Genomic DNA, 20,532 nt, shown 5'->3' with positions numbered 1-20,532 from the left:
TAATGTCTGTGTAATAGTCCATTCTTGGTTATTGCAAATCATGCTGCTATGAACATTGGGGTGCATGTATCTTTTCTTTTTAGAAGTTCTAAGAATGTGTTGGGACAGAGAGTATTGAAAGAGCACAGTGTATACAGCAGAAACTAATACAAAGTTGTAAAGCAACTATATTTCAATAAGATATTAATTTATATGTAAATATAAATTTATATAGATTTATATTTATCCATATATATAAGTAAACACAATATTCCATTAAAAATACTTACAACCTACTGTGATACATGGAATACACTATTTAAAGTCATATGTATAAAAGGCATTTATAGTCATAAAGTCTAATTCTGTTTTGTAAATAAGTTCATTTGCATCATTTTTTAGATTCCTCATATAAGTGAAGAATCAGGTAAACATGACACCAGCAAAGGAAACTAATAAAATGCCAATATCCCACCCTGAATAATAGGAGATCAATGAACTGTCTGACAAATAATTCAGAGTTATCCTCTTAAAGGCATTTAGAGACCTATAAACACACACATAGCTACTTGAAATTAAGGCACAATACATAAACAAAATGAGACGTTCAACAAATAAATGAAAACTACCTCCCTCCCCCCCCCCCCAACCAACACACACACACATAAAACCAGAAATCCTAAAGCAGGAAAATGGAATGGTTGAATAGAAAAAACTATTGTGCCCTTGAACAGCAGCTCACAAACTACCAAACAGAAAAATGAATCCATGAACTCAGATGATTGTTTGAAATTACCCAGTCAGAGGAAAAAATAGACAAAAATGAAAAAGAATGAAGAAAACCTACAGCAATTAAGGGACACCAGTAAGAGAAACAATTTATTGCAAGTCCTAAAAGGAGAACAGAAAGAGAAAGGGGTAGAGAGTCTATATAATGGCTGAAAACTTCCAAAACATGGAGAGAGAAATATATAGAGAGACATACGAGACCCACAGAACCCCAAAATAAGTTGAAATTGAAAAGGGCTACCCCAAGAGATGTTATAATTAAATTGTCAAGCTGCTCCTGCTGCTGCTGCTAAGTCGCTTCAGTCATGTCCGACTCTTCACAACTCCATGGACTGTAGCCCACCAGGCTCCTCCGTCCATGGGATTTTCCAGGCAAGAGTACTGGATTGGGTTGTCATTGCCTTCTTAAATTGTCAAGTTAAAGGCAAAGAGAGAATTTTGAAAGAAGAGGAAAACAACACACCATATACAAGGGGAGCCTCCATAAGGCAAGAAGCAGATTTCTCAGCATAAACTACAAGCCAGGAGAGATTGAAATGATGCATTCAAAATATTGAAAGAAAATATCATACTAGGCAAAACTGCCCTTCATAAACAAAAGACTTTCCATGAAAAAAAAAAAAAAAAAGGCTGAGGCTTTCCATCACCACTGGACCTATCTTACCAGAAATACAAACGGTTGTACTTCAGACTGAAATGAAAGGATGCTAATTAACATCATAAAAACACAAATATAAGAAAACTCACTGGGAAATTTAAGTACATAGTCAAAGTTAGATTGATGTTGTAATGGTCATGTGTAGATAATTTACAACTATCAGAAAGTTAAAAGTGAATATTGAAAGCAACCATAACTCTAATAATTTTATACTGAATACACAATAAGAAAAATAAATTATATCAGTAACCTGAAATGTAAGGTGAAGACATAAAAGTGTAAAGTTTCTGTATGCTATTAAATTAACCATTAAAACAGGATATTGTAACATATTTTATGTATCATAGTAATTACAAAGGAAAAGCCTGAAGTCCATAAACAAAATATTATAAAGAGTCATCATCCCATCTTAAAAGTTACAAAATCACCATAAAGAATTATTAAGTCACAGCAAGACATCAAAAGACAAGAAGAGAGGAGGAAAGGAGAAAATGGATTTGCAAAAGATTCAGAAAACAATTTTTAAATGGTGACACAATTCCTTATATACCAATACTTACTTAATTGTAAATGGATTACATTTTATAATAAAAAGAGAAAGACTGAATGGATAAAAAAAATAATATCCAACAATACGTTACCTTCAAGAGATTCATTTTAGCTTTAAGAACACATGGAGGCTGAGAGTGAGGAGATATAAAAAGATATTTCAAGCAAATGATAACCTAAAGATGATAAGGGTAGTTATAACTTTATCATACAAAATAGGCTTTAAGCTAACAATGATCATAAGGGACAAAGAATTTCATTATATGAAGATGCCAATTCATCTAAAGGAAATAATAAAGGTAAATGCTTATGCACTCAATGTCAGAGCACCTAACTATATAAATAAACACTAAAAGAAAAGAATAAATAAACAGCAATATGATAATAGTTTCAGATATTATACCTCACTCTAAACAATGCATGTATCACCCAAACAGAGAATAAACTGTAAAAAAAAAAGTTAACTTGAACATTATTACAAAATGAACCTAATATACATATATAGAACATTTCATCCAAAAGCAGCAGAATATGTTTCTCCTCAAGTGTATATGAAACATTTTCTAGCATACATCACATATTACACCACAAAACAATTCTCAAAAAATTCAAGAAGATAGAAATTACATCAAGTATCTTTTCCTACCACAATGGAATGAAACTAGAAATCAAGTAAAAGAAGATTATTAAAGATTTCATAATACACAGAAATTAAAGAATCTTCATCTTACTAGCCATTTTCTTAGCATATTCTCAATACCTTTTTAATAGTTCACATTTGCCAAGAAGCTGAAAATGGGATTTGAGAGTCAAGAGATTTACTGATGGAGGGAGATTTTTACTGGCAAGGCTTCAGATTGTGGTGAAGTTCTGAAAACTGTGAAAGGTGACAGAGAAAGAAGAACTGGCTAGGAAGAGTCTAGGATTGCAGCATTATTCTAAGAAAGTTTCAAACAGGTCGATGGTGAGTCCTTGAGCTGATATCACCTATTGGGACTCCACCATCTTGCCAGAATGGGACTTGATAGTGTTCCTGGTGTGTCAGTCATTGACTGGGAGCATTCTGTGGGAAACATGGCCCTGACACACCAACACTGGAGTGAATTCAGAGGGCAATTCGTGGAGTTATCAGTCAATCATCCTGCCTGTAGCAGGAGATTTGAATTGTGCATTTTCACATCTATGGGATACACTGGCCCCATTCCCCTGCACCTGATGCTCTCAAAGCATTTACTTTCCATTTTTACTTTCCCCAATCCCTTTCCTTGTTTCCATCCTATTCTCCTATTTCAAAACTTTCCAGATCTTTCTAAGATTTTTTATTTCATTTCAGTTCTCCTCAAATAGTTCTCCTAAAACTGTCCTTTCTTTTTCCTTATCCCATGCCTTCACAGAAGGTGTTCTCAAGCTAGGAAAAACCATACACTGCTCATTAGTTGAGCTCAGGGCTCAGAGCTCAAACTTTTTGAGTGTAAAGATCTCATATCCAAACTGAACTTAAAAAATGTTAATAAAACATCCAAAGTTTTCCTATCAGAAACATCCAGAGATACACCTATGGAAATAAAATTTATAGTCCCAGAGATAAAACTATGCTGGGGACAGGATCTACCAGAAATCAAAGAAAATTATTTTTAATAATTTTAATTCCATGTAGAAAAGAATATTCTGGCATGTTGAGTGGTTATGTAGAAGAGGATTCTACCTAACCATAGAGATAATCAATAAACACTTGTCAAATGAATAACTGTCTTATAATGGCAAATGAGATTACGGAGAGGTCATTTTTCCCTCCTGACCAATCTACTTCTTCCTGCCACACAGGAAGGAATGAATCTCTTGGATGTGATATGAGCATCAATCAGTCCTACCTACATGTTGTTGTCCCTAGAAGCCTGGTATTCTCACCCAAGGAACAAATTTTGGATGGTAGATCCTTTTGGATAGAAAAACAGTGAAGGGTTTGACAAGCCTACTTCTTCCACTAGTGGCTCTCTGGTACCAAGAGGATGTTACCTTCACTCTGCCTTTCAGCATGCTATTATTAATTATTATTATTAATAATATTGAAAAGACCCAACAATGAAATGTCCCTGGCCAATTTCAAGACTTTAATTTTTTAAACTCTGTGTACTCTAACCTCCAGTATAACCACTCCAGAACTCCCAATGGCTTCTCTACATATTACTTAAACTTCACTTAACCCAGATGTTAATGTGCCTGACTATTATTCCAGAGGATGAAGTTGCTGTCACTAGCAATCTCACACATTTTACCTTCTTCCCAGACTTGTTAGATAATACTTGCTTATTTAGGATGCCATTTACCAGTAGTCCCAGCAGAATATAGTCATCACAGTCATTGATCTGATTAGTATAAGAATAGCCAAGTTCTATTTGTCCCTCTTTCAGCTGATTCTCACCTTTTAGGTCAGAGCCAGTCAATACTTGAACTCGGAACACGTTAGCAGGTGAGTCCAAAACCACAGTCAGATGTCTTCCAGCCTCAGCTGACTTGGCATAAAAGAAATTCCTATTCAAGCTATAGGCATTCATGGGAACAGAGTCATTGGTAGCCTTCAGGCTAGTATAGATGGAGGCAGCAGGGTTGTTGGGAGAACTAATGTCATCCTCTTCAAACTCTATATCCTTGAGACTGTTGAATTTGCCTTCAGAGGAGGAGTAATTGCCCATGTGCTGGAAGAGGGAAGGGAGGAACTGGACTGGTGTTTGCTGCATGAGAAGATCATGAAAATGGGAGAGGAGGGAGTCACAGGGCATTTCTTGGTAGAAGAGGAGAAGGAAATTAACAAAACAAGGGAGGTCTTTAGTACGAAAGAGTTTTCCAGTGAAGCCCAACGGAGAGAATTCCAGAGTCACCCAAGGTTTGTTTTCCCATGCAGACACTGTAGTAGCTATCTGGGTGACAAATCCAGGGACACATTTCACATCATCCTCAATCATCAAGAAATAGTCAGAGTGGTTGGTAGCAAAGTTCATGAGGAAGGCGTAATCCATGTTCCTCTTGGAACGGAAGGCTACATAGGTAGGAGTGTCATTAAAGTTTCTCTTAAGGCTCTTCAAGGGAAGATAGCTTTTAAGAGGCGTGTTAATCACTACTAGCTGGCTGGCCTGGATATATGGTTTAAAGATGGTTGAGATATTGGAGATCATTTGACTATGCCACATGGGATCAGGATCTGCCAAGTGTACCAGAACAATGAAGTGTTTCTGCTCAGATAAGGAGGAAGAATAAAAGAGAGATTCCAGGGTGTCCAAGAGGTAGCTCCTTTGGGGACGCTTCATTGAGGAAATCCCTATGGTCAGCAATCCTAGGATTGAGGGGGAAAAAAAGAACTTGTATCAACGTAGGGAAGTGAAGGAAATAGTTGCTATGGTTGAGGTTATAAGATTTTCTTATGTCTTTCCAAAATGCCAACTCTCTGTATTATTATAGCTATTTTACACTTTCTTCCCCCTAGACCTGAGTATGGACTATGTTAGGAGTAATGCTTCATCACAAGTTGTGAGGGTTTTTTTAGTGTTAACTTTGAAAAACTATTGTAGAAGAAATAAAGATGATAGACTAAAAACATTTGCAGCTGCGTCTCCTCCTTCCCAAAATCGCATTGAAAAACCAGAAAGGTTACCATGAGAGAATTGCAATATTTAATGAATTCCTGCAAGAATGAGAGAATATGCAATAGGATTGGAGAAATCTAAGCATAAGAATTCATATTTCAAAAGACACACAGAGAAAATGACTGCACAGATACGTCTTTATTCTAAAAGCCTCAGAAGAATTCTAAGTTTGAGCCACCAAACACAAAGGAAAGGGACCTGGGATGGTCACCTGGATAGTTAATCACGAAATTATTTCCAAAACTACTGAACCAGTGATCACCAAGTGGCTGGTGAGAGATCTGCCAGGGTGTGAGTCCTATGGCTGGAGAGAACTTAAGAATGGAAGCCAAGAACTCTAGACGCAAGAGGAAAAAAGGAAAAAACACAGCTGGCTGGCATTTGTTTATATGGTAAAGTTCTACGTATGGTTCCTTGAAGAACATGAAGTAGATATTCAGAACTATAGAGGTTGCCAGAGAAGTTTATCTAAGCAGATAAGGAGGTAAATAGCACAGGTGACTTAGAGCTCTAATAGAAGAGACAAAGGGTTAGTTCACCCGAATCAGCTACCCACATTCCTTGCTTTCTCTTTATGTCACTTCTTCCCTGCAATCTAATGAGGCAAGCTTTCTTAATCACAACCCACTGTAACAGAGTGGTAAACAGAGATGGCTATTTAGAGAGAACAAATGAACAATCTAGATTCTTGAATATTAATCTGAAAGATAAATCGCCAAACATTTGATTATAAAGCTTGAAACAAGAATCACCAATATAAAGGAAGAAAAACAACTCAACCAAGAACAGAACTCTGAAAATAGAAACTAACAGGAAACAGTGCATAGAAGAACATTTCAAATATATTAAATCCAGTCTCAAAGAGATTGGAAAGGAAATCAAATTCTTTGGCAAAAGAACAAACTTGTAGAGATCAGAGTTTGTAGAAAATATTGACATGAGGATTTGATCAAATTCAGGTTATATTTTCTGGCAATAATACTTTATGAGTTGGTGATACTTTCCTCTATCAGAAGGCATATAATGGCAGGTTATTTCTGTTTTTAGGATGTTAGCAGACTTTGAAGTTCAGTGTCTAGATTCATTAATACTCCAGAGGTTGCAATATGGTGATATTCTAAGGGTAACATTCCTTATTCATTTGTTAACTGGAATGCTATATAGAACAGTCTTTTGTACTCTGTGGGAGAGGGAGAGGGTGGGATGATTTGGGAGAATGGCATTGAAACATGTATAATATCGTATATGAAACGAGTCACCAGTCCAGGTTCAATGCATGATACTGGATGCTTGGGGCTGGTGCACTGAGACGGCCCAGAGGAATGGTACGGGGACGGAGGAGGGATGGAGGTTCAGAATGTGGAACATGTGTATACCTGTGGCGGATACATGTTGATGTATAGCAAAACCAATGCAATATTGTAAAGTAATTAACCTCCAATTAAAATAAATAAATTTATATTTTTTAAAAAAAGAGAAAATTCCCTTCATCTACTTCTTGGTTTCCAAGTAGTATAGTTCACATAAGGAAAGTGAGATAAATATTTGATTCTTTCCCTTTATTTACTAGCTTTCAAAATAATGCTAGGAGCTGGTTCCCTCACGTTCTCCATAGTGACAATATTTTTGCTTTTTGGTTGTTGTTGTTGTTTATATATCTATGTACTCATGGTTTTCATACCATTGAAATTTTATCTTTATTGATGTTCAAATTGTCCTATCTTTGGTAGGATAATTAATTATGAGAGATAATCAGCCTCTTAAAATTGGGTCCTGAGCCCTTTTGATACAACTTTAGCTGTATTCAAAAGCTTCCTTTCTATATGGAATAGTTCCTGCCTGTGACCCGGAGTCAGCCTTTTTCCAAGGAACTCCTTTTAGAGGAAGTTCTTTCTAGTGAAAAATGGGATTTATGTAATGAGTGCTCATTGTAGTAAGTCATTTCTAGGCTCTAGTGAACAGAGCTGAAACATTTTTAAGAGATAAAACACATTATGAGTTCAATACCGATATTTGAAAATGCATTCAACTCAAAAATGCACTTAAATGTAAAGAAAAAAAAGGTGTTTTCCTTATGAAGAGTATTAAAAGTCCTGATTTAAAAGGTCTCATGTTCCCTAGCTAGCCATAGACTTCAGTAACAGATGCCAGCATGGTTGTCAGGGACAAGAGAGAAAGGGATACTGCAGCAGAGGCCAGTGAGGATAACAGTTACACTTACCTCAAGATTATAGGCTGCTGCTGTAGATGATACTGAAAACCATGAGACTGGGTGAGTGAACCAAGAAACTAAGCTTATAGGGTACTGGGTATTGCAACCCATAATGGAATATAACCTGCAAAAAATCAAATCACAATGCTATACAATGAAACTAATACAGTATTGAAAGTCAACTATACTTCAACTTTTAAAAAAGTAAGTCTAGATAAGGACTGAGCTCTGGGATATATTAACATTTAGATGTTGGAGCCAGAAGATAAATCAGCATGAGACTGAGGAACTATCAAGAAATTTAGAGGAAAATCATAAGAATCTAGGATCCTTGGAAGCAATTAAAGAATGTTGAAAGAGAGTGATCTGTGTCAAATGTTGTCATAGGTCCCTTTTGCTTTCCACCTGCCTTCTCTATATACCCTTACATAACCTGCCCCTGCATCGCATATCCTCTTGAGCACACTCACTTTTTTTCACAGGAGGAGCTCCAATCAAGATACAGGAATCCACATTTTTTAGTGGTTCTGAGTTTTTCTGCATATCTTTGAAGGTTTCCACGTAGTTTGTTCTACTAGGGCTGATCTGCATTCGGGCTCTTTGCCAAGCTACCATCTCCTTTTCCTGCTGAGAAAAGGGTAAGTCTCACTTATAACATTCATGCCTTGTGAGAATAATGCCTGGATTCCCCTTTGTACAACATAAATAACCTGTCTCCAGGACAGAGGGCAGCTTGCTCAGGGCTCATTTCAGTTTCTTACTTATCTTCTGAAAAAGTTTTACACCAGAGGTTCTTGTATAGGTTATGGGTCCTGGAGTGAAGGGAGATGGTATTTATTTAGTTATCTTCCATTTTATGTAGGGAATGAGATAATGTCAGTCTATGCCATTTTTCACCCACAATCATCTTTATGACTACAGTCTGACATGGGTCATTTAATCCCATGAAGGGCAAAACATGTTAGGTGTGAGAGATACAGGAGTGCTCAGTTGCTTAGTCATGTCCAACTCCTTGTGACTCCATGAACTGTAGCCTGACAGTCTCCTCTGTCCATGAGATTTTTCCAGCAAGAGTACTGGAGTGGGTTTCCATTTCCTTCTCCAGGTGATATTACTGGCCCAGGGATTGAACATGTCTCCTGCATCTCCTCCATTAGCAGGTGGACTCTTTACCACTGCACCACCTGGGAAGCCCAAGAGATACAGCAGACAACCTGTCTCCTTTAGAATTATGGGAGACCAGGTAATACTACCCCAATGCCCCAATCTAAACTCTTTCCCATTGGTGGCACTTCACCCTTCCAAATTCATTCACCACTCTCCCTTTTCTTCTTTGCTGTTACCGTTTTCTGGTGAAATTTTCTTGAAAGTGAAAGTGTTCATTGTTTAGTCATGTCCGACTCTTTGCGACTCCATGGACTCTAGACAGCCAGGCTTCTCTGTCCATGGAATTCTCTAGGCAAGAATACTGGAGTGGGTAGCCTTTCCCTTCTCCAGGGTTTCTTCCTCACCCATGGATCAAATCTGGATCTGCTGCATCATGAGCACCGTCTAAGCCACCAGGGAAGCCCAACTCCCTAGAATTTTCTTGGCTTGGGGAAATGACAACTTCTCTGAGGTTTGAGATCCTATTGTATAAAAATGGGGGGAAATGTATAACTTGGAAACCAAGGGAAATTTTCTAAATTTTTTTAAACAAGGAAAATATTTTCTACCTTATCGATTGCTGTTAAAAAAGGAGGGGAGGGCAGCTTTAAGTAAACATTAAACAGTGTTATTTCTTCCCAGCCCTGAATTCTCTCTTTTCAGAATGCCACATCCCTTACTGTTTCCATCAAAGAAAAATGATATTTTGAGTCCTTAAGATTTGTTATCTTTCTTTTTTGAGTGTCTAGGATTCCCTGGTGGCTCAGACAGTAAAGAGTCTGCCTGTAATGTGGGAAACCCGGGTTCGATCCCTGGGTCAGGAAGATCCCCTGGAGAAGGAAATGGCAACCCACTCCAGTATTCTTGCCTGGAAAATCCCATGGACAGAGGAGCCTGGCCAACTAAAGTCCATGGGGTTGCAAAGAGTCAGATACTCAAAGTGAGTGACTTCACTTTTACTTTCTTCGAGTGTCTACTATTTAGTGATAATTTCACATAAATAGACACTTGATGTCCCCCTGTTTTTCTAGTCCAGAGATTTCAACTTTTACCCCACCCATACTTTCTGGTACTTACCAAAGACAGGAAACTTGCAGTATCAAAGGGGTTTTCTTTAATGAAAAAAAATATTGGGAACACCATCGCTATTGCAATAACAATGAGTATCCATAGGAAATCTTTCATGGTGCCGACACGGGGAGCTTGTACAGCAGCTGGTTCTCAATCTGTGATCCTTGGATGCATACTTATAATCTGCAATTTACACACTATTGATAAAAGTTTTCATTTGGTAGTGATATTTTGCTAATGAATCAAGAAAATACAGCTTACTTGTGTAATTAGCATTCTTTTTTAAAGATAATTTTTAGGGCAGTTTTAAGTTTGCTGCAAAACTGAAAAAAGATACAGAGATTTTCCATTTACCCCCTTGCCCTTACATATGCATCAACACCACTCCTCAGAGTGATGCATTTGTTATAATTGATTAATCCACAATGACACATCATTATTACTCAAAGTCCACAGTTTACAGTAAGGTTCATTCTTGGAATTGTACATTCTATGGGTTTAGTATAAATGACATAAATGTATAAATGACATGTATCTACCATTTTAATATCATTCAGAGTATTTTCACTGCCCTAGAAGTCCTCTGTAATCTACCTATTCATTCTTTTACCCACTACCCAATCCCCACTTATGCTTTAACACTCTCCATAGTTTTTCCTTTTCCAGAAAGTTGGGATTAGACTGTGTGTAGTCTTTTCATATTGACTTCTTTCAATTGGTAATATGTGTTTAAGGTACCTCCATTTCTTTTCATTACTTCATAGCTTATTTCTTTTTAGCACTGAATAATATTCCATTATCTGGATTACCACCATCTATCCTTTCACCTGTTGAAGGATGTCTTGGTTGCTTCTGTTTCAGCAATTATGACTATGGCTGCTATAAAGATCTGTATGCAGGCTTTTGTGTGGACATAAGTTTTCAGCTCTTTTGGGCAAACACTAAGGAGCACAATTGCTGGATCATATGGTAAGAGTAAGTTTAGTTTCATAAGAAACAGCTAATCTGTCTTCCAAAGTGCTTATACCATTTTGCATTCCCATTAGCAGTGTATGAGAATTTCTGTTGCTCCTATCTTTGCCAGCATTTCTTGTCAGAGTTCTGGATTTTGGTCATTCTAATAGATGTGTCGTGGTGTTTCTCATTGCTGTTTTAATTTGCATTTCCTTATTGACATATGATGTGGAGTATCTTTTCATATGCTTATTTGCTATCTGCTATCTGTATATCCTCTTCAGTTAGACATCTGTTAAGGTCTTTAGCTCATTTGTTAACTGGATGGCAAAAACCATCACAATATTGTAAAGTAATTATCCTCCAATTAAGACAAATTAATTTTTTTAAAAGGAATGGTAAAAATAGACATCTTCATTTTGTACCTAATTTTAGTGGGAAAACTGAGTTTCTCCTTATTAACTGTGATTTAACGGTGGGTAGCTCATAGTCTTTATTAAACTGAGAAAGTTTCCATATTTTTTTTTCTTCCCCTCTATTCTTCATTTATTGATAGATTTTATCATGAATGGTATTGGATTTTGTCATATCCTTTTACTGCAACTACTGATAATATCATGTGATTTTCCTTTTTTAGTCTTTTCTTTTTTCTTTTTTCTTTTTTAGTTGAATATGATGGATTATATAAATGATTTTAGAACATTAGCACAGCTTTTAATGACTGGGGTAAATCCTACCTGGTTATGGGGTATAATTGTTTTTTTACACTGCTGGTTTCAAATCGCCAGTGTTTTGTTGAGGAGCAATGCATCTAAGCAGGAGACATGTTGGCCTGTTGTTTTCTCTTTCTGTATTGTCTTTGTCTGATTTTAGTATCAGCGTGGTACTTGCCCCAAAGTAATTTTGGAAATGTTCCCTCTCCTTCTGTTTTCTGGAAAAGATTGTGTAAAATTGCTGCTAATTATTTAGATAATTAATAAGAATTGGGTAGAATTCACCAATAAACCCACTTGGGCCTGGTGCTTTTTGTTTTGGAAAGTTATTCATTATTAATTCAATTTCTTTAATAGAACAGGCCTATCCAGAATCTATTTCTTCTTGTATGAGTTTTGGCTGATTGTGTCTTTCAAGAAGTTTGTTTCTTGTAGGTTATCAAATTTGTGGGCAAAGGGATGTTCATATTATTATTTTATTATTAATTTTCATGGGATCTGTAGTGATATTCCCTCTTTCATTTCTGATATTATTAATATTTTGGGTCTTTTTTGTTTTTTCTTAGTCTAGATGCTTATTGATTGTATTGATCTTTTCATGGAAACAGCTTTTGATTTCATTGATTCTTCTCTATTGGTTTTCCACTTTCAATTTCATTGATTCTGCTTAATTCTTAGCTCTTTCTGTTCAATTTACTTTGGATTTAGCTTTCTCATCTCTAATTTCCTAATGAAAGTAGGATTATTGATTTTTATAACTTTCTTTTTCCTAATACATGCGTTCATGTAAATGAATAATATAAAATTTCCTCTAAGAGCTATTTCACTTTATCCCACAAATTTTGGTAAGTTGTGTTTTAATTTTCATTTAGTTCAAAATATTTTAAAATTTGTCTTGTGATTTCTTCTTTGACCCATGTGTTATTGAGAAGTGTTTTGTTTGGTTTGTTTAATTTCCATATATTTTTTATTTTCTTGTTATTTTTCTGTTACTGGTTTCTGGTCGTTTGAAAGCACGCATTATGTGGCTTCTATTCTTTTAGTTTGTTAAGATGTGTCTAATGGCTGAGAACTGGTGAATTACCATGTGAACTTGAAAAGAATGTGTATTCTGGTGTTGTTAGATGAAATGGTCTATGGATGTCAATTATGTCCAGTTGGTTAATATTGTTGGGTTCAACTATATCCTTACTGATTTTCTGCCTAATGAATTCATCCATTTATGATAAAGGAGTGTTGAGGTTTTCAATTACGATAATGGATTCATCTTTTTCTCCTTTCAGTTCTCAGTTTTCACCTCATTCATTTTGACACACTTTTTAGGTGCATGTACATTAAGGATTCATATCTTCATGTTAATGTCTTCATGAAGAATTTCCCTCTTTATCATATGCAATGCTCTTTTTAAAAATCCCTGACAACTTGTCTTGCTTTAAAGTCTGCTCTATCGAAATTAATATAGCTACCCCTGCTTCTTTCTTTCCCTTCCTTCCTTCCTTGCCTGCTCTTTTCCTTCCTCCCCTTCTTGACTCCTTATTTTACTTTTTGCCTTTCTTTATTCCTTCCTCTAACCGTCTTAACAATTTTTCAGTGTACAGTCCAGTGGTATTAAATACATTCCATTGTTGTGCAACCATCATCACCATATATCCCCATGATACTTTTCATCTTATAAAATTGAAACTCTATGCTCATTAAAAAATAAGTCCCTGTTTCACTCCTCCAGCCCCACGAAACCACAATTATATTTCTTTGTTAATTATGTTTACTTCTCTAAGTATTTGGTATAAATTTAATATAAATGGAATCCTACAATATTTGTCTTTTTGTTTCTGGTTTGTTTCACTTGGCATAATGTAATCAAGGTTTATCCAGGTTGTAGCATATTGCAGAATTTTCTTCCTTTTTAAAGATGAAAAAATATTCTGTTGTATGATATACCTATTTTATTTACCTGTTCATGCATGAGTGGACATTTTGTTTCCTTGTGTTTTTCTTGTAATTTGTTGTTGTTTAGTCACTCAGTCATGTTCAACTCTTTGTGGACTGCATGGACTGCAGCACGCCAGCCTTCCCTGTCCTTCATTACCTCCTGGAATTTGCTCAAACTCGTGTCCACTGAATTGGTGATGGTATCCAAACATCTTATCCTCTGTCATCCTCTTCTCTTCCTGCCATTAATCTTTCCCAGCATCAAGGTTCTTTCCAATGAGTCAGCTTTTGCATCAGGTGACCAAAGTATTGGAGTTTCAGCTCTGGCATCAGTCCTACCAATGAATATTCAGGACTGATTTCCTTTAGGATTCTGGTTGGATCTCTTTGCAGTCCAAGCGACCCTCAAGAGTCTTCTCCAGCACCACAGTTTGAAAGCATCAATTCTTCCACTCTCAGCATTCTTTATGGTCCAAATCTCACATCCATACACTCGGCCCCCACTGACGCCCCGAGGCAAGGGACAGGAGACCGAAGATCAGGGCCAGAGGCCACACACCCAACCCCTGCCTTCCTCACCCTCCCTGATGGGCAGCAGGGGGGAAGACAAAGCGAGGGGCCCCGCGGACAGACCGAGAAGAGCGGACACGTTCACTGGGAATGCCCGTCCCTCGTCTGGCACGGCTTAGGCTCGGCCCGGGAGAACACGACCACACCACATCGATCCGTGGAGCCAAGGTGGGGCGGGGGGAGGCACGGTGAGGACAGTCACCAGAGGGGCCCGCTTTAAGCCTCGCCGGCAACCTCCATCCCCCCCACCTCGCCTCAGGCGAGAGCAGCCAACGACCCCAAGAAGAGAACACCTGACACGGAGCCCACAGGGCGGGGGTCGTCCCAGCCGCCACCAGGTGCCCACAGCGGGGGTGAGGGGCGCACAGGGTAGAAGACCCGCGCCACCTCGCCCCGCCACCCTCGGGTCACCCAGAGACCGGAGGTGGCACCGAGGGTCGGGTCAGCCAGACGACACCACACAGGAGCCGGCGCACAGGCCCAGGCGGGCGGCTCCAGCGGCAAGGGACGAACCGGGCACCAGCTGGCAGCCCAGAAGCCCAGAGCCCCGCGTGCGTCCAGAGACCCACAGTCCTCGGTGGCAGACACCAAAGGAGACTACCAGGAAAAAAAAAAAAAAATAGCTTTGACTATACAGACCTTTGTTGGCAAAGTGCTGTCTCTGCTTTTTAATACTGCTGTCTAGGTTTTTCATAGCTTTTCTTCCAAGGATTTCATGGCTGCCATCACCGTCCACAGTGATTTTGAAGCCAAAGAAAATAGTCTGTCACTGTTGCCATTTTTTTTTTCCATCTATTCACCACGAAGTGATGGGACCAGATGCCCTGATGTTAGTTTTTTGAATGTTGTGTTTTAAGCCAGCTTTTTCACCTTTATCAAGAGGCTCTTTCTGCCATTAGGGTGGTTCATCTTTCTGCCATTAGTGTGGTTCATCTGCATATCTGAGGTTGTTGATATTTCTCCTGGCAACCTTGATTTCAGCTTGCGAGCCATCCAGCCAGGCATTTCACATAATATGCTCTGGATATAAGTTAAATAAGCAGGTGACAATATACAACCTTGATGTACTCCTTTCCCAAATTGTAACCAGTCCATCTTTCCATTGTGCAGTTCTAACTGTTGCTTCTTGATCTGCATACAGGCTTCTCAGGAGACAGGTAAGGTGGTCTGGCATTCCCATCTCTTTAAGAATTCCAGTTTGTTGTGATCCACATAGTCCAAGTCTTTCTAGATTTCATATATATGCATGGCTATTGTTCAGTCACTACGTCATGTCCAATTCCTTGTGACTCCATGCTAAGAATTTCTGTGTATTGATTTTATGTCCTGTGAGTTTACTATTTTCATTGATTAGCTCTAGCAATTTTCTAATGGCATATTTAGGATTTTCTATATCTAGAATCATGTCATCTGAAAATGGTGAGGGCTTTCCTTCTTTTACAAACTATTTTCATTTTTTGTTTTTTCTTCTCTAGTTGTTGTAGCTAGGACTTCCAAAACTGTGGAATAATGTTGGCAGCATGCCAGGCTTCTCTGTCCTTCATTATGTTTGCTCAGATTCAAGTCCATTGAACCAGTGATACTATCTAACCTTCTTATCCTCTGTCTCCTTCTTCTCCTTTTGTTTTCAGTTGTTCCCAGAATCAAGGTATTTTCCACTGAGTCAGCTCTTTGCATCAGGGAACCAAAGTATTGGAGCTTCAGTTCCAACATCAGCCCTTCCAATTAATATTCAAAGTTGATTTCCTTTAGGATTGACTGGTTTGATCTCCATGCTTTTCAAGGGACTCTCAAGAGTCTTTTCCAGCACCTCAGTTTAAAGCATAAGTTCTTTGCCATTCAGCCTTTTTTATGATCTGACATTCTTTGTGACTTCATGGACGGTAGCTTTCCAGCCCCTCTGTCCATGGAATTCTCCAGGCCAGAATACTGGAGTGGGTAACTGTTCTTCTCTCCAGGAGATCTCCCCAACTCAGAGATTGAACCCAGGTCTACTGCATTGCAGGTGCATTCTTAACATGTAAGACACCAGGGAAACCCCACATGCATACATGACTACTATAAAAACTATAGCTTTGACTATAATTAACCTTTGTCAGAAAAGTGATGTTTTTGCTTTTAAACATAGTGTCTAGGTTTATAGTAGCTTTTCTTTCAAGGAACAAGCCTCTTTTAAGTCCATGGCTGCAGTTGCCATCCACAGTGATTTTGGAACCTCTGTTTGCCATGAAGTGATGGAACCAGATGTGATTATCTTGGTTTTTTGAGTAATGAGTTATAAGCCAGCATTGGTATATGATATTTGTTTTTCTCTTTTCTCTTTTACTTTACACTGTATAATATATGCTCTAGGTCCATCCACCTTATTAAAACTGAGTTAAATGCACTCCATTATATGGCTCAGTAATATTCCATTATATATATGTACCACAATTCTTTATCCATATGGGCTTCCCTTGTAGCTCAGCTGGTAAAGAATCTGCCTGCAATGCAGGAGAGCCTGGTTTGATTCCTGGGTCAGGAAGATCCCTTGGAGAAGGGATAGTCTACCCTCTCCAGTATTTTGGGGCTTGCCTGGTAGCTCAGATTGTAAATAATCTGGCTGTAATGTGTGAGACATGGGTTTGATCCCTGGGTCGGGAAGATCTTTTGGAGGAGGGTATGGCAATCCATTCCAGTATTCTTGCCTGGAGAATCCTCATGGAAAGAGAAGCCTGGAAAGCTACAGTCCATAGGGTTGCAAAGAGTCAGACACGACTGAGTGACTGAGCACAATATCTATTAGTGGACATCTAGGTTGTTTCCATGTCCTGCTGCTGCTGCTGCTAAGTCGCTTCAGTCATGTCCGACTCTGTGTGACCCCATAGACGGCAGCTCCCCAGGCTCCTCCGTCCCTGGGATTCTCCATGCAAGAACACTGGAGTGGGTTGCCATGTCCTTCTCCAATGCATGAAAGTGAAGAGTGAAAGTGAAGTCGCTCAGTCCTAGCTATTGTAAACAGTTCTGTGATTAACATTGGACTACATGTATCTTTTTCAATTGTGGTTTTCTTGTGGTTTATGTTCACTAGTGGTGTTTTGTGTCACATGGTAGTTTTATTCCTAATTTTTTTAAGGAATATCCATAGTTAACTCCCTAGTGGCTATATCAATTTACATCCCCACCAACAATATAAGAAGTTTCCCCTTTCTCCACACTTTCTCAAGCATTTATTGCTTGTAAATTTCTTGACAATAGTCATTCTAACCGGTGTAAAGTGATAACCTCATTATACTTTAGATTTGCATTTATCTAATAATGAGTGATCTCTAATTTCTTGAAGAGATCTCTAGTCTTTCCCATCCTGTTGTTTTCCTCTATTTCTTTGCATTGATCACTGAAGAAGGCTTTCTTATCTCTTCTTGCTATTCTTTGGAACTCTGCATTCAGATGCTTATATCTTTCCTTTTCTCCTTTGCTTTTCGCCTCTCTTCTTTTCACAGCTATTTCTAAGGCCTCTTCAGACAGCCATTTTGCTTTTTTGCATTTCTTTTCCATGGGGATGGTCTTGATCCCTGTCTCCTGTACAATGTCACGAACCTCATTCCATAGTCATCAGGCACTCTATCTATCAGATCTAGGCCCTTAAATCTATTTCTCATTTCCACTGTATAATCATAAGGGATTTGATTTAGGTCATACCTAAATGGTCTAGCAGTTTTCCCTACTTTCTTCAATTTAAGTCTGAATTTGGCCATAAGGAGTTCATGACCTGAGCCACAGTCAGCTCCTGGTCTTGTTTTTGCTGACTGTATAGAGCTTCTCCATCTTTGGCTGCATAGAATGTAATCAATCTGATTTTGGTGTTGACCATCTGGTGATGTCCATGTGTAGAGTCTTCTCTTGTGTTGTTGGAAGAGAGTGTTTCCTATGACCAGTGCATTTTCTTGGCAAAACTATTAGTTTTTGCCCTGCTTCATTCTGCATTCCAAGGCCAAATTTGCCTGTTACTCCAGGTGTTTCTTGACTTCCTACTTTTGCATTCCAGTCCCCTATAACGAAAAGGACATCTTTTTTGGGTGTTCGTTCTAAAAGGTCTTGTAGGTCCTTCATAGAACTATTCAACTTCAGCTTCTTCAGCATTACTGGCTGGGGCATAGACTTGGATTACTGTGAGACGAACAGAGATCTGAGTTTTTGAGATTGCATCCAAGTACTGCATTTCAGACTCTTTTGCTGACCATGATGGCTACTCATGGGATTCCTGCCAACAGTAGTAGATATAATGGTCATCTGAGTTAAATCCGCACCTTCCAGTCCATTTTAGTGTGCTGATTCCTAAATGTCGACGTTCACTGTTGCCATCTCTTGTTTGACCATTTCCAATTTGCCTTGATTCATGGACCGGACATTCCAGGTTCCTATGCAATATTGCTCTTTACAGCATTGGACTTTGTTTCTATCACCAGTCACATCCACAGCTGGGTATTGTCAGAAGCAGAAGATAATTAAAAAGAGGTGGCAAGAATACACAGAAGAACTGTACAAAAAACATCTTCACGACCCGGATAATCACAATGGTGTGAGCACTCATCTAGAGCCAGACATCCTGGAATGTGAAGTCAAGTAGGCCTTAGAAAGCATCACTACGAACAAAGCTAGTGGAGGTGATGGAATTCCAGTTGAGCTATTTCAAATCCTGAAAGATGATGCTGTGAAAGTGCTGCACTCAATATGCCAGCAAATTTGGAAAACTCAGCAGTGGCCACAGGACTGGAAAAGGGCAGTTTTCATTCCAATCCCAAAGAAAGGCAATGCCAAAGAATGCTCAAACTACCGCACAATTGCACTCATCTCACACGCTAGTAAAGTAATGCTCAAAATTCTCCAAGCCAGGCTTCAACAATATGTGAACCGTGAACTTCCTGATGTTCAAGCTGGTTTTAGAAAAGGCAGAGGAACCAGAGATCAAATTGCCAACATCCTCTGGATCATTGAAAAAGCAAGAGAGTTCCAGAAAAACATCTATTTCTGCTTTATTGACTATGCCAAGGCCTTTGACTGTGTGGATCACAACAAACTGTGGAAAATTCTGAAAGAGATGGGAATACCAGACCACCTAACCTGCCTCTTGAGAAATCTGTATGCAGGTCAGGAAGCAACAGGTAGAACTGGACATGGAACAACAGACTGGTTCCAAATAGGAAAAGGAGTGTGTCAAGGCTATATATTGTCACTCTGCTTATTTAACTTATATGCAGAGTACATCATGAGAAATGCTGGATGGGAAGAAACACAAGCTGGAATCAAGACTGCCAGGAGAAATATCAATAACCTCAGATATGCAGATGACACCACCTTTATGGCAGAAAGTGAAGAGGAACTAAAAGACTCTTGATGAAAGTGAAAGAAGAGAGTGAAAAAGTTGGCTTAAAGTTCAACATTCAGAAAACGAAGATCATGGCATCTGGTCCCATCACTTCATGTGAAATAGATGGGGAAACACTAGAAACAGTGTCAGACTTTATTTTTGGGGGCTTCAAAAATCACTGCAGATGGTGACTGCAGCCATGAAATTAAGACACTTACTCCTTGGAAGAAAAGTTATGACCAACCTAGACAGCATATTCAAAAGCAGAGATATTACTTTGCCAACTAAAGTCCGTCTAGTCAAGGCTATGGTTTTTCCAGTGGTCATGTATGGATATGAGAGTTGGACTGTGAAGAAGTCTGAAAGCCAAAGAATTGATGCTTTTGAATCGTGGTGATGGAGAAGACTCTTGAGAGTCCCTTGGACTGCAAGGAGATCCAACCAGTCCATTCTAAAGGAGATCAGCCCTGGGATTTCTTTGGAAGGAATGATGCTAAAGCTGAAACTCCAGTACTTTGGCCACCTCATACGAAGAGTTGACTCATTGGAAAATACTCTGATGCTGAGAGGGATGAGGGGCAGGAGGAGAAGGGGACGACAGAGGATGAGATGGCTGGATGGCATCACTGACTCGATGGACGTGAGTCTGAGTGAACTATGGGAGTTAGTAATGCACAGGGAGGCCTGGCGTGCTGTGATTCGTGGGGTCGCAAAGAGTCGGACACAACTGAGCGACTGAACTTACTGAATATGAGTGATATGCAGATGACACCACCTTTATGGCATAAAAAGAGGAACTAAAAAGCCTCCTTATGAAAGTGAAAGAGGAGAGTGAAAAAGTTGGCTTAAAGTTCGACATTCAGAAAACGAAGATCATGGCATCCGGTCCCATCACTTCATGGGAAATAGATGGGGAAACAGCGAAACAGTGTCAGACTTTATTTTGGGGGGCTCCCAAATCACTGCAG

General features: G+C 38.8%; 1 protein-coding gene across 1 annotated transcript; it reads right to left on the bottom strand.

Moving 5' to 3' along the window:
- Positions 1 to 1,746: 1,746 nt before the first annotated feature.
- Positions 1,747 to 14,369, bottom strand: LOC101111513 (alpha-1,3-mannosyl-glycoprotein 4-beta-N-acetylglucosaminyltransferase C-like). Its single transcript, XM_042229228.2, has 4 exons — positions 10,052 to 14,369; positions 8,299 to 8,455; positions 7,838 to 7,952; positions 1,747 to 5,306 (listed from the first exon to the last, which is right to left on the bottom strand). The coding sequence occupies exon 4, from the start codon at positions 5,278 to 5,280 to the stop codon at positions 4,171 to 4,173; it is 1,110 nt and encodes a 369-aa protein (XP_042085162.1). The 5' UTR covers positions 5,281 to 5,306; positions 7,838 to 7,952; positions 8,299 to 8,455; positions 10,052 to 14,369; the 3' UTR covers positions 1,747 to 4,170.
- Positions 14,370 to 20,532: the final 6,163 nt, after the last annotated feature.

The sequence above is a fragment of the Ovis aries genome, chromosome 1, assembly GCF_016772045.2.
Source record: "Ovis aries strain OAR_USU_Benz2616 breed Rambouillet chromosome 1, ARS-UI_Ramb_v3.0, whole genome shotgun sequence".
Lineage (NCBI taxonomy): Eukaryota > Metazoa > Chordata > Mammalia > Artiodactyla > Bovidae > Ovis > Ovis aries.
The sequence above is the reverse complement of the archived record's forward strand: the minus strand, read 5'-3'. Positions and strand labels throughout refer to the sequence as shown.

Excerpts from the sequence above, each read along its gene's own strand:
- LOC101111513 (XM_042229228.2), bottom strand. The coding sequence starts at position 5,280 with ATGAAGCGTCCCCAAAGGAGCTACCTCTTGGACACCCTGGAATCTCTC.